General features: G+C 47.1%; 1 protein-coding gene across 3 annotated transcripts in view; it reads right to left on the bottom strand.

Moving 5' to 3' along the window:
- Positions 1-787: 787 nt before the first annotated feature.
- Positions 788-13,708, bottom strand: part of LOC135056972 (oocyte zinc finger protein XlCOF6-like) — a 72,992-nt gene continuing 60,071 nt past the window's right edge. For 2 of the 3 annotated variants that reach the window (XM_063962776.1, XM_063962777.1), the window contains one exon: positions 788-3,882. In XM_063962776.1, the coding sequence (XP_063818846.1) occupies positions 2,297-3,882 (1,586 nt within the window). In that variant the 3' untranslated portion in view covers positions 788-2,296. The remainder of the gene's footprint in view (positions 3,883-13,708) is intronic. The other variant, XM_063962778.1, reaches the window with a different exon arrangement.

Raw genomic sequence — 13,708 nt, 5'->3', positions numbered from 1 at the left:
TATGGCACCAGCACACTGTGGGTAGCCACGCTTCTTAAACCCTTTTATAGTCTCATCTAGCCGCTGTCCTTGTGGCAAGGAAATAAAGCGATGGTACATGGTATCCAGCAATGCCCGCGTGACCTGGTAGACAATCTTGCAGACCGTGCCAATCCCTACTCCAAATAAACTGGAAACTGTGCGATACTCTCCAGGGGTAGCATACCACCAGAGAGCAATCGCTAATCTCCTGGCTGGCTCAATGGGCTTACGGAACCTGGTGGTCTGCATGGTTATTGCGGGGGACAGTAGTTCCAAAACATACTCGAATGTAGCGCGAGACATCCTGAAGTTTGACATCCACTGCTCCTCCTGATATGCTAGAATAGTCTGCATGAATGCTTCCCCATGTCTGCGATCTCTCATCCACATTCTTCGGCTTGGTGTACAGTTCATTGTTATTAAAGAAATAACAACAGTGGATGATATACGCGCTCTCCTCCTTTTCAAATATTTGCGTCGATAGGTAGCCCTCTCTGCAAAGAATTGAGCTCTCCTTCTCCAGCTCTGCAGTAGGTAGCACAAGGTGAAAAGCTGCATCAAGCTGTCTGTAGCAGAAAGCAGCAGTAAACTGCAAACAGTCTGCGACTCCATGCTAGACACAGCTACTGCACCGGCGTCCATTGCTGCAATGCTGTGAGCAGGCCCCACCCCTCCCTTTTGGTCCTTTTGATGACATCATCTTGATGAGACAGTAAAAAGTCCATTTGTAATGACAGCAATAGGCTTTTACAGAGCTTACCCGGGTTAAGTGGAAACAGATCAGACACGGGAATAACCCGTGTCGAAGTGTAGTGGAAACGGGGGAGCCGACACGGGTTGTAGCCGTGTTAAACATCCCGGATCGGACACGGTACGTAGGTGGAAAAGGGGTAATAGTAACGGAACTTAAAAAAACAGAGACAAAATGGATATATGAGCTTCAAGCAATGATGCCACAGGGGCTCAATACAGACATAGAACGAAAGTTTTTTTTATAAACAAACATTTTTAGATTCGGAATGTCAAACAAAGAAAAAGCAAGAACTCAGGTAACATTCTTTATAAAGAATTGTTTTTAATGAAATTAATTTTTAAATGATTTCAATTCATATAGATACACTGCAAAGTCATAAACATGTGCTACCCGCTCTTTTTGTGAAGTCACTTCTTTAAGGACTTGCATTTTTAACAATTTTTACTAATAAAGTTATTGAAGATTTCAGTCTATAAAGACTCAATCCAACAACATCAGCCTTCTTCCTTGACAAAGTGCAACGTTACGAAACGCGTTGGATGCTGGGAACCGGATACACGTCACACTAGAAGTCACGGAACGAGCACTTCCGGTATCGTGCAGCATGCCAGGAAAGGAGAGACTGTGAGGACGAGTGACCAGCGCCACGGGAGAGGAAGGTAGGATAGGGACAGACAGCTAGGGAACCCACCTACTGCCCACAAGGATATGGAACTCGGACACTTACACATCTCCATACCGGCAACCCGGTTTCCAATACATATACTCTAAAAAGAGTGTAAACATTCTGCAGTGCAGTAGTCAAATAAATTGTTCATTATTTTTAACACACATTTTAGCTGATATTAGCGCTCCTATCCCCCCCTTTTTTTTACATAATTCCAACCCGTTCGCACGCTGCACTTTTTCACAGCTGTGCGAACGGGTTGGCTCTGTGCATGCGCGTCGTTGTCCAGCGACAGCAGTCGCTGGGCAACGACCGAAACAGCAAAGAAAGGGATTGCAGCAGCGATCGCTAGAAGATTGCAGAAGGAAAACGTTCCGGGGCGACAACTGAACATTTTCTGGGAGTGGAGAACGAAGGCGTGTACAGGCATTTGCAGGGCAGGTGTCTGACATCAATTCCGGGACCTGACAGGCTGAAGACATCGCAGCGGGTAAGTCTGAAGCTACTTAGAAACTGCAAAAAATGTTTTTGCATAGCACGGTTGCACAAGCGTTCGCAGCCTTGCTATGCAAAAAAACCCTCCCACATAAGCGGTGTCTAGTTGATCGCACAGGCAGCAAAAAGTTGCACCGTGCGATCAACTCTGAATGACCCTCATGGTTTGATGACTTTGTTGTAGAAGAAGTTGACTGGCCAACACAGAGTCTTAGAAAATATACAGAGGAAATTACTAAAAGTTCCACCGGAGTGATCTAGTCATCTTATATTAATGACACACATTCCAATATGTGGAAGGATAACATAAAGTGTTAAAATACTGTGTGACAGGAGTGTTGCTTCAAACCTGTTTTGTATCAACTCATAGTAATGCTTCTCCTGTGTGAAATCTGATGCGTAACAAGATGTGATTTACCTGTAAAACATTTCCCACACTCAGAGCATCGAAATGGCTTCTTACCTGTGTGACTTCTCTGATGTCTAACAAGATCTGATTTCTGTGTAAAATATTTCCCACACTCAGAACATGGAAATGGCCTCTCACCTGTGTGACTTTTCTGATGTTTAATAAGATCTGATTTCTGTGTAAAATATTTCCCACACTCAGAGCATCGAAATGGCTTCTCACCTGTGTGACTTCTCTGATGTCTAACAAGATCTGATTTCTGTGTAAAATAATTCCCACACTCAGAACATGAAAACAGCTTCTCACCTGTGTGACTTCTCTGATGTATAACAAGATGTGATTTGCGTTTAAAACATTTCCCACACTCAGAACATGGAAATGGCCTCTCACCTGTGTGACTTCTGTGATGTGTAACAAGACTTGATTTCTCTGTAAAACATTTCCCACACCCAGAACATGGAAATGGCCTCACACCTGTGTGACTTCTCTGATGCTTAACAAGATGTGGTTTGTGTTTAAAACATTTCCCACACTCAGAACATGGAAATGGCCTCTCACCTGTGTGACTTCTCTGATGTGTAACAAGATGTGATTTGTGTTTAAAACATTTCCCACACTCAGAGCATGGAAATGGCCTCTCACCTGTGTGACTTTTCAGATGTTTAATAAGATCTGATTTCTGTGCAAAATATTTCCCACAGTCAGAGCAAGAAAATGGCTTCTCACCTGTGTGACTTCTCTGATGTTTAACAAGACTTGATTTTTGTGTGAAACATTTCCCACACTCAGAGCATGAAAATGGCTTCTCACCTGTGTGACTTCTCTGATGTTTAATAAGACTTGATTTTTGTATGAAACATTTCCCACAATCAGAGCATGGAAATGGCCTCTCACCTGTGTGACTTCTCTGATGTTTAACAAGACTTGATTTTTGTGTAAAACATTTCCCACACTTAGAACATGAAAATGGCTTCTCACCTGTGTGACTTCTCTGATGTGTAACAAGATGTGATTTCCGTATAAAACATTTCCCACACCCAGAACATGGAAATGGCCTCTCACTTGTGTGACTTCTCTGATGTATAACAAGTTGTGATTTACAGGTAAAACATTTCCCACACTCAGAACATGGAAATGGCCTCTCACCTGTGTGATTTCTCTGATGTATAACAAGATGTGATTTCTGTGTAAAACATTTCCCACACTTAGAGCATGGAAATGGCTTCTCACCTGTGTGAATTCTCTGATGTGTAACAAGATGTGATTTCCGTGTAAAACATTTCCCACACTCAGAACAGGGAAATATATTATCAGGTGTATGAGCTGCACTATGTGTAACAGAATCTGAGGTATCAGGAGAACAGTCCTCGCAGTTAGGGGGATCAGATGATATATCTGTGCTGTGCGGTACTGGATGTATATTTAGCATAACAGCGCTGTCTCCTGGAGAATCCTGTGTGATGTTATCTTCTGTTTTAGTATCTGCAGACAAGATGAGATCTCCCTCCAAGGCATTCCGGTTTGTGCCGCCATCTACTGGAGATAAAATAGCTGTATTATTATTATTATTTACAGATCTTTATATAGCACCTACATATTACATTGTACAGAGAATATTTAGACATTCACATCAGTCCCACCAGGGGAGCTTACACTCTATATTCCCTACCACATGTACACACTAGGGTCAATTTGTTATCAGAAGCCAATTAACCTACCAGTATGATTTTTGGAGTGATTGAGGAAACACAAACAAACTCCACACAGAATGCACATTGTTCGGGAATTGAACTCATGACTTCTGTGCTGTGAGACAGCAATACTAACCACTACACCACCATCTTACTATTACTAACAAAGAGGTCTAGATGATTCATTTCAACTTGCAAACTTTGGGGGGCATTCAATTAATCGTGGTACTTTACAGCATAAATAATCCCCCGGGGAATTACGTAGCCAGATACACAGTGCTTATCAGGGATTATGCTTCGGATAATCACCGATATAGCCCACAGAGCCGCGACAACACATAGGATCGGGGAATTATCCCTGAATCCATGGGTGATCGCCCGGTACCGCAACATTTTTCTCCTTAAAAAAAGGGCTCTAATTGAAGAGCACGATAATGACCATCAGTTATTAATTAGTTATTAATCGCGCTATCATCCCATTTTTCTTTGACAGAAAAAATAGCGCAGCCATTCTAAAAAACCCTTTGACCACATTACAAATGCACAAACAACAAATAAATACACTCATGGAACAGATACAACACTGGCTTATAATGCCACAACCACATTATCAGCACGTCATAGCCCCGGCCACAGGGACATGCAGATAGCACATCACCAATGGATATCCCCCCATAATGCAGACTTTGCTGGGTAACATTCCCTAGCCAGCATTACAGAGCAGGAAGCCTCATCAGCCAGTGACGTTGCTGAACCACAATATCCATCCAGACCGCCTCACACATAAACATGGGACACTTGTGGCCTAATTACCAACAACTGCATCCACACTACACAAAGTGCTCCAAGTGGTTATATAAGGAGATTTATGGTAGACTTACAATAGTTAAATCTCTTTCTGCGAGGTACAAGGCGCTACACAGGGAATACATCAGGGTGGATCTTGATCCGAGCCACAAACAAGCTAATGCTTTGACTGTTCCCACGATGCACTGCACCGCCTCCTCTAAAACCCCACCTCCAGGCACTGGAGCTCAGTTTCATTAACCAGTCCAATGCAGTAGCAGGTAAAAGAGACGGTAGATGTTACCTACAACCCCAAAGAAGCTAAGTGCGTCAGGGTGGGTGCCCTGTGGAACCCAGTGTACCTCGCTGAAAGAGATTTAACCATGGTAAGTCTACCATAAATCTTCTTTTCTGCAGCAGGGTACACCGTGTTCCACAGGGAATACATTTGGGATGTCCTAAAGCAGTTCCTCAGTGGAGGGGACGCACTGTAGCGGGCACAAGAACCCTGCGTCCAGAGGAAGCATCCTGGGAGTTGGAAGTATCAAAGGCATAAAACCTAATGAACGTGTTCACTGAGGACCACGTAGCCGCCTTGCACAATTGTTCTGCGGACACACCATGGAGGGCCAACCAAGAAGGTCCAACAGACGAGTAGAATGGGCGTTTTTGTAGCAGCAGTAGTTGGGAGTCCAGTCTGCGCATAGGCTTGTGCAATCACCATTCTAATCCATCTGGCCAAGGTTTGCTTATTTGCAGACCAGAAAAAAACAATTTGTGTTCCCTAATGCACACTGAGTGAAAAATAATACTACATAATAATCAGATAATACGGAGATCTTAGTTACGTATATATCTGCAGATATAGGGTTAAGCCCCCAGGCCGTTCGGCAAGGTGTCTCCGTCACTGGGGGTCACTAATACTAGGTATGGGTCCGTGGTGCAGGACCCCATCACGTCGGCACAGGTCGGCTACCCCAGGTCAGCACACAGGTGAAAGTTAATAAGGGTTAATAAGAAGCACATAAGTGCTATATAAGTGAAGTGTAATTAAAATAATACAAAAATATATACAAAGTGATAGGGAAAATCATTAGTGTTAATAAGGTGTTAGGATGTGCCGACCTGTAGCCACCCAGCCACGCCGACACAGGGGCCACCGCACCCCACACCCACCCCATAAATAATTACATATATGTCTGGGTCTGAATGCCCAGTGTAAGGCCACATGATAATGGCTTCTTATTAGCCCTTATTAACTTTCACCTGTGTGCTGACCTGGGGTAGCCGACCTGTGCCGACGTGATGGGGTCCTGCACCCCGGACCCACACCTAGTTTTAGGGACCCCGTATTATCTGATTCTAATGTAGTATTATTTCTCACTCCGTGTGCATTAGGAAACACAAATAGTTTTTTTTTACACAGAATTACCCCTCCCTTTTAGCACCTGAGTGGCATCACAATCTAATTGAGCAGCTTGCCATTTTGTGCATTATTTGCAGGCCAGCCACGTTTGTGAAAACCAAAAAGTACAAACAAGGTATCTGACCTCCTGATAGAGGCAGACCTATCCACGTAGATACGGAGAGCCCGTACCACATCTAAAGACCTTTCTTTGGAGGACAATCCAGAAAAGTTGAAGGCCGGAACCACAATCTCTTGGTTAAGGTGAAAAGATGTCACCACCTTAGGCAAATAACCTGGGCGAGTTCTAAGAACTGCCCGGTCACAATGAAATATCAGTAAGGGTGGACGACAGGACAACGCTCCTAAGTCCGATACCCTTCTAGCAGAGGCAATAGCCAGTAAAAACAGTACCTTGGCGGTGAGCCATTTAAGGTCCACTGTCTCAAGAGGTTGAAATGGAGACTCTTGTAGGGACTTCAGGACAACAGATAGATCCCGTGGAGCCACAGGCGGAACATAGGGAAGCTGAATCCGTAACATACCCTGAGTGAATGTATGAACGTCAGGTATAGACATTTTTCTCTGAAACCACACCGACAAGGCAGATATGTGAACCTTGAGGGACGCCAGATGAAGTCCGAAATCCAGGACTTGTTGCAAAAATGCCAGAAGTTTGGAAGTACTAAACTTGTAAGCATCGTAATTCTTAGCAGCACACCCGGTGAAGTAAGAATTCCAGACTCTATAATAAATCCATGCAGAAGCCAGTGTGCGAGCCTTTAGCATAGTTTGGATAACCGCCTCAGAGAATCCTTTGCCCCTCAGGAGTGAAGCTTCAAGAGCTACGCCATCAAAGCCAGTCTGGCAAGGTCTGGGTAGACACAAGGGCCATGAACGAGGAGGTATGGGTGTTGAGGAAGTAGAAGACACTCTATCGAGAGACCCTGTAGGTCTGAGAGCCAATGCCATCTCGGCCACTCCGGAGCGACTAGAAGTAGTATTCCACTTTCTTGCTTGAACTTCCGAAGTACCCTGGGCAGGAGTGACACTGGCGGGAACATGTAGGGCAGCCGAAAGTTCCATGGAATTGCCAGTGCATCCACGAACTCTGCTTGAGGATCCCTTGTCCTTGATCCGAAGACCGGAACTTTGTGATTGTGTCGAGCCGCCATCAGGTATACATCTGTTAGGCCCCACTTGTCCACTAGGAGTTGAAAGGCTTCCGGATGAAGACTCCACTCTCCGGCGTGAATGTCCTGATGACTGAGGAAATCTGCTTCCCAGTTGAGAACTCCGGGAATGAACACTACCGATATTGCTGGCAGATGGCGTTCCGCCCAATGGAGGATTTCTGATACTTCCAGCATTGCCATGCAGCTCGAGTGCCGACTTGATGATTTATGTATGCCACCGTGGTGGCGTTGTCTGATTGTACTTGAACAGGCCTGCTCCGTACTAGAGGCAGGGCAAGTGTCAAAGCATTGAGCACTGCCCGCAATTCCAGAATGTTTATTGGGCAATGAGATTCCTCCCTGGTCCACCAACCCTGGAGAGAGTGTTGCTCCAACTCAGACTGGCGTTCGTTGTCAGAAGGACCCAGTTGGAGATCCAGAAAGAACAGCCCCTGCTCAACTGTTGGTCCTGTAGCCACCAGTTCAGTGACAGAAGGACCTCCAGAGTCAAGGAAATCATTTGAGACCTGATCCGCTGAGACCGGCTGTCCCACTTGGAGAGGATTAACGTCTGCAGAGGGCGGGAATGAAATTGAGCGTACTCCACCATGTAGAAAGCCGACACCATGAGGCCTAGTACTTGCATCTCTGAGTGTATTGACACTCCTGGGCGAGAGAGGAAGTATCTGATCCTGTCCTGAAGATTCAGGACTTTCTCTGGAGACAGAAAATAAGATTTTACTTACCGATAAATCTATTTCTCGTAGTCCGTAGTGGATGCTGGGGACTCCGTCAGGACCATGGGGACTAGCGGCTCCGCAGGAGACAGGGCACAAAAATAAAGCTTTAGGATCAGGTGGTGTGCACTGGCTCCTCCCCCCATGACCCTCCTCCAAGCCTCAGTTAGGATACCGTGCCCGGACGAGCGTACACAATAAGGAAGGATTTTGAATCCCGGGTAAGACTCATACCAGCCACACCAATCACACCGTACAACTTGTGATCTGAACCCAGTTAACAGTATGACAACGTAGGAGCCTCTGAACAGACGGCTCACAACAAGAACAACCCGATTTTTTTGTAACAATAACTATGTACAAGTATTGCAGACAATCCGCACTTGGGATGGGCGCCCAGCATCCACTACGGACTACGAGAAATAGATTTATCGGTAAGTAAAATCTTATTTTCTCGAACGTCCTAGTGGATGCTGGGGACTCCGTCAGGACCATGGGGATTATACCAAAGCTCCCAAACGGGCGGGAGAGTGCGGATGACTCTGCAGCACCGAATGAGAGAACTCCAGGTCCTCTTTAGCCAGGGTATCAAATTTGTAGAATTTTACAAACGTGTTCTCCCCCGACCACGTAGCTGCTCGGCAGAGTTGTAATGCCGAGACCCCTTGGGCAGCCGCCCAGGATGAGCCCACCTTACTTGTGGAATGGGCCTTGACAGATTTAGGCTGTGGCAGGCCTGCCACAGAATGTGCAAGTTGAATTGTGCTACAAATCCAACGAGCAATCGTCTGCTTAGAAGCAGGAGCACCCAGCTTGTTGGGTGCATACAGTATAAACAGCGAGTCAGATTTTCTGACTCCAGCCGTCCTTGAAATATATATATTTTCAATGCCCTGACAACGTCCAGCAACTTGGAATCCTCCAAATCGCTAGTAGCCGCAGGCACCACAATAGGCTGGTTCAGGTGAAACGCTGACACCACCTTAGGCAGAAAATGAGGACGCGTCCGCAGTTCTGCCCTGTCCGAATGGAAAATCAGATATGGGCTTTTATACGATAAAGCCGCCAATTCTGACACTCTCCTGGCTGAAGCCAGGGCCAGTAGCATGGTTACTTTCCATGTAAGATATTTCAAATCCGCCGATTTGAGTGGCTCAAACCAATGGGATTTGAGAAAATCCAAAACTACATTAAGGTCCCACGGAGCCACTGGGGGCACAACCGGGGGCTGTATATGTAGTACTCCTTTTACAAAAGTCTGGACTTCAGAAACTGAAGCCAATTCTTTCTGGAAGAAAATCGACAGGCCCGAAATTTGAACCTTAATGGACCCCAACTTGAGGCCCATAGACAATCCTGTTTGCAGGAAATGTAGGAATCGACCCAATTGAAATTCCTCCGTGGGGGCCTTCCTGGCCTCACACCACGCAACATATTTTCTCCAAATGCGGTGATAATGTTGTGCAGTCACCTCCTTCCTGGCTTTAACCAGTGTAGGAATGACCTCTTCTGGAATGCCTTTTTCCCTTAGAATTCGGCGTTCAACCGCCACGCCGTCAAACGCAGCCGCGGTAAGTCTTGGAATAGACACGGTCCCTGCTGAATTAGGTCCCGTCTTAGAGGTAGAGGCCACGGATTTTCCGTGAGCATCTCCTGAAGTTCCGGGTACCAAGTTCTTCTAGGCCAATCCGGAGCCACGAGTATCGTTCTTACTCCCCTTTGCCGTATAATTCTCAGTACTTTGGGTATGAGAGGCAGAGGAGGAAACACATACACTGACTGGAACACCCACGGTGTTACCAGAGCGTCCACAACTATTGCCTGAGGGTCTCTTGACCTGGCGCAATACCTGTCCAGTTTTTTGTTGAGGCGAGACGCCATCATATCCACCTTTGGTTTTTCCCAACGGTTCACAATCATGTGGAAGACTTCTGGATGAAGTCCCCACTCTCCCGGGTGTAGATCGTGTCTGCTGAGGAAGTCTGCTTCCCAGTTGTCCACTCCCGGAATGAACACTGCTGACAGTGCTATCACATGATCTTCCGCCCAGCGAAGAATCCTTGCAGCTTCTGCCATTGCTCTCCTGCTTCTTGTGCCGCCCTGTCTGTTTACGTGGGCGACTGCCGTGATGTTGTCCGACTGGATCAACACCGGCTGACCCTGAAGCAGGGGTTTTGCCAGGCTTAGAGCATTGTAAATCGCTCTTAGCTCCAGTATATTTATGTGAAGAAACATCTCCAGGCTTGACCATACTCCCTGGAAGTTTCTTCCCTGTGTGACCGCTCCCCAGCCTCTCAGACTGGCATCCGTGGTCACCAGGACCCAGTCCTGTATGCCGAATCTGCGGCCTTCTAACAGATGAGCACTCTGCAACCACCACAGAAGAGACACCCTTGTCCGTGGCGATAAGGTTATCCGCTGATGCATCTGCAGATGCGATCCGGACCATTTGTCCAGCAGATCCCACTGAAAAGTTCGTGCGTGGAATCTGCCGAATGGGATTGCTTCGTAAGAAGCCACCATCTTTCCCAGGACTCTTGTGCATTGATGCACAGACACTTTTCCTGGTTTTAGGAGGTTCCTGACAAGTTCGGATAACTCCTTGGCTTTCTCCTCCGGAAGAAACACCTTTTTCTGAACCGTGTCCAGAATCATTCCCAGGAACAGCAGACGTGTTGTCGGGGTCAACTGAGATTTTGGAAAATTCAGAATCCACCCGTGTTGTTGCAGCACTACTTGGGTTAGTGCTACTCCGTCCTCCAGCTGTTCTCTGGACCTTGCCCTTATCAGGAGATCGTCCAAGTAAGGGATAATTAATACGCCTCTTCTTCGCAGAAGAATCATCATTTCGGCCATTACCTTGGTAAAGACCCGAGGTGCCGTGGACAATCCAAACGGCAGCGTCTGAAACTGATAATGACAGTTTTGCACCACGAACCTGAGGTACCCTTGATGTGAAGGGCAAATTGGGACATGCAGATAAGCATCTTTTATGTCCAGGGACACCATAAAGTCCCCTTCTTCCAGATTCGCTATCACTGCTCTGAGTGATTCCATCTTGAACTTGAATTTTTGTATGTACAGGTTCAAAGATTTCAGATTTAGAATAGGTCTTACCGAGCCGTCCGGCTTCGGTACCACAAATAGCGTGGAGTAATACCCCTTTTCCTGTTGTAGGAGGGGTACCTTGACTATCACCTGCTGAGAAAACAGCTTGTGAATGGCTTCCAATACCGTCGCCCTGTCTGAGGGAGACGTTGGCAAAGCAGACTTTAGGAACCGGCGAGGGGGAGACTTCTCGAATTCCAACCTGTAACCCTGAGATACTACCTGCAGGATCCAGGGGTCCACCTGTGAGCAAGCCCACTGCGCGCTGAAATTCTTGAGTCGACCCCCCACCGTTCCTGAGTCCGCTTGTAAAGCCCCAGCGTCATGCTGAGGGCTTTGCAGAACCCGTGGAGGGCTTCTGTTCCTGGGAAGGAGCTGCTTGCTGCCCTCTCTTACCCTTTCCTCTGCCTCTGGGCAGATATGACTGTCCTTTTGCCCGCTTCTTATAGGACCGAAAGGACTGCGGCTGAAAAGACGGTGTCTTTTTCTGTTGGGAGGGGGTCTGAGGTAAAAAGGTGGATTTCCCGGCAGTTGCCGTGGCCACCAAATCCGATAGACCGACGCCAAATAATTCCTCCCCTTTATACGGCAATACTTCCATATGCCGTTTGGAATCCGCATCACCTGACCACTGTCGTGTCCATAAACTTCTTCTGGCAGATATGGACATCGCACTTACTCTCGATGCCAGAGTGCAAATATCCCTCTGAGCATCTCGCATATAAAGAAAAGCATCCTTTAATTGCTCTAAAGTCTGTAAAATACTGTCCCTATCCAGGGTATCAATATTTTCAGTCAGGGAATCCGACCAGACCACCCCAGCACTGCACATCCAGGCTGAGGCGATGGCTGGTCGCAGTATAACACCAGTATGTGTGTATATACTTTTTAGGGTAGTTTCCAGCCTCCTATCAGCTGGATCCTTGAGGGCGGCCGTATCAGGAGACGGTAACGCCACTTGTTTTGATAAGCGTGTGAGCGCCTTATCCACCTTAGGGGGTGTTTCCCAGCGCGCCCTAACCTCTGGCGGGAAAGGGTATAATGCCAATAACTTTTTTGAAATTAGCACTTTTCTATCTGGGTTAACCCACGCTTCATCACATACATCATTCAATTCCTCTGATTCAGGAAAAACTACAGGTAGTTTTTTCACCCCCCACATAATACCCTTTTTTGTGGTACTTGTAGTATCAGAGATATGCAAAGCCTCCTTCATTGCCGTGATCATATAACGTGTGGCCCTACTGGAAAATACGTTTGTTTCTTCACCGTCGACACTAGATTCAGTGTCCGTGTCTGGGTCTGTGTCGACCGACTGAGGTAAAGGGCGTTTTACAGCCCCTGACGGTGTCTGAGACGCCTGGGCAGGTACTAACTGGTTTTCCGGCCGTCTCATGTCGTCAACTGATTTTTGTAATGTGCTGACATTATCACGTAATTCCATAAACAAAGCCATCCATTCCGGTGTCGACTCCCTGGGGGTGACATCAACATTACCGGCAATTGCTCTGCCTCCACACCAACATCGTCCTCATACATGTCGACACACACGTACCGACACACAGCAGACACACAGGGAATGCTCTATTGAAGACAGGACCCCACTAGCCCTTTGGGGAGACAGAGGGAGAGTTTGCCAGCACACACCCAAGCGCTATAATATATATGGGAACAACCCTATATAAGTGTTGTATCCTTATAGCAGCTTAAATATAGTAATATCGCCAAAAAAAGTGCCCCCCCTCTCTGTTTTACCCTGTTTCTGTAGTGCAGTGCAGGGGAGAGTCCTGGGAGCCTTCCTCACAGCGGAGCTGAGCAGGAAAATGGCGCTGTGTGCTGAGGAGAATAAGCCCCGCCCCCTATTTCGGCGGGCTCTTCTCCGGAGTTTGTGAGATCTGGCAGGGGTTAAATACATCCATATAGCCTCAAGGGCTATATGTGATGTATTTTTTAGCCATAAAAAGGTATTATACATTGCTGCCCAGGGCGCCCCCCCAGCGCCCTGCACCCTCCGTGACCGCTGTGTGAAGTGTGCTGACAACAATGGCGCACAGCTGCAGTGCTGTGCGCTACCTCAGGAAGACTGAAAAGTCTTCTGCCGCCTGCTTCTGGACCTCTTCCATCTTCGGCATCTGCAAGGGGGGTCGGCGGCGCGGCTCCGGGACCGGACTCCATGGCTGGGCCTGTGTTCGATCCCTCTGGAGCTAATGGTGTCCAGTAGCCTAAGAAGCCAATCCATCCTGCACGCAGGTGAGTTGACTTCTCTCCCCTAAGTCCCTCGATGCAGTGAGCCTGTTGCCAGCAGGACTCACTGAAAATAAAAAACCTAAAAACTTTTTCTAAGCAGCTCTTTAGGAGAGCCACCTAGATTGCACCCTGCTCGGACGGGCACAAAAACCTAACTGAGGCTTGGAGGAGGGTTATGGGGGGAGGAGCCAGTGCACACCACCTGATCCTAAA

Source organism: Pseudophryne corroboree, chromosome 3, assembly GCF_028390025.1.
Source record: "Pseudophryne corroboree isolate aPseCor3 chromosome 3, aPseCor3.hap2, whole genome shotgun sequence".
NCBI lineage: Eukaryota > Metazoa > Chordata > Amphibia > Anura > Myobatrachidae > Pseudophryne > Pseudophryne corroboree.
The sequence above is the reverse complement of the archived record's forward strand: the minus strand, read 5'-3'. Positions and strand labels throughout refer to the sequence as shown.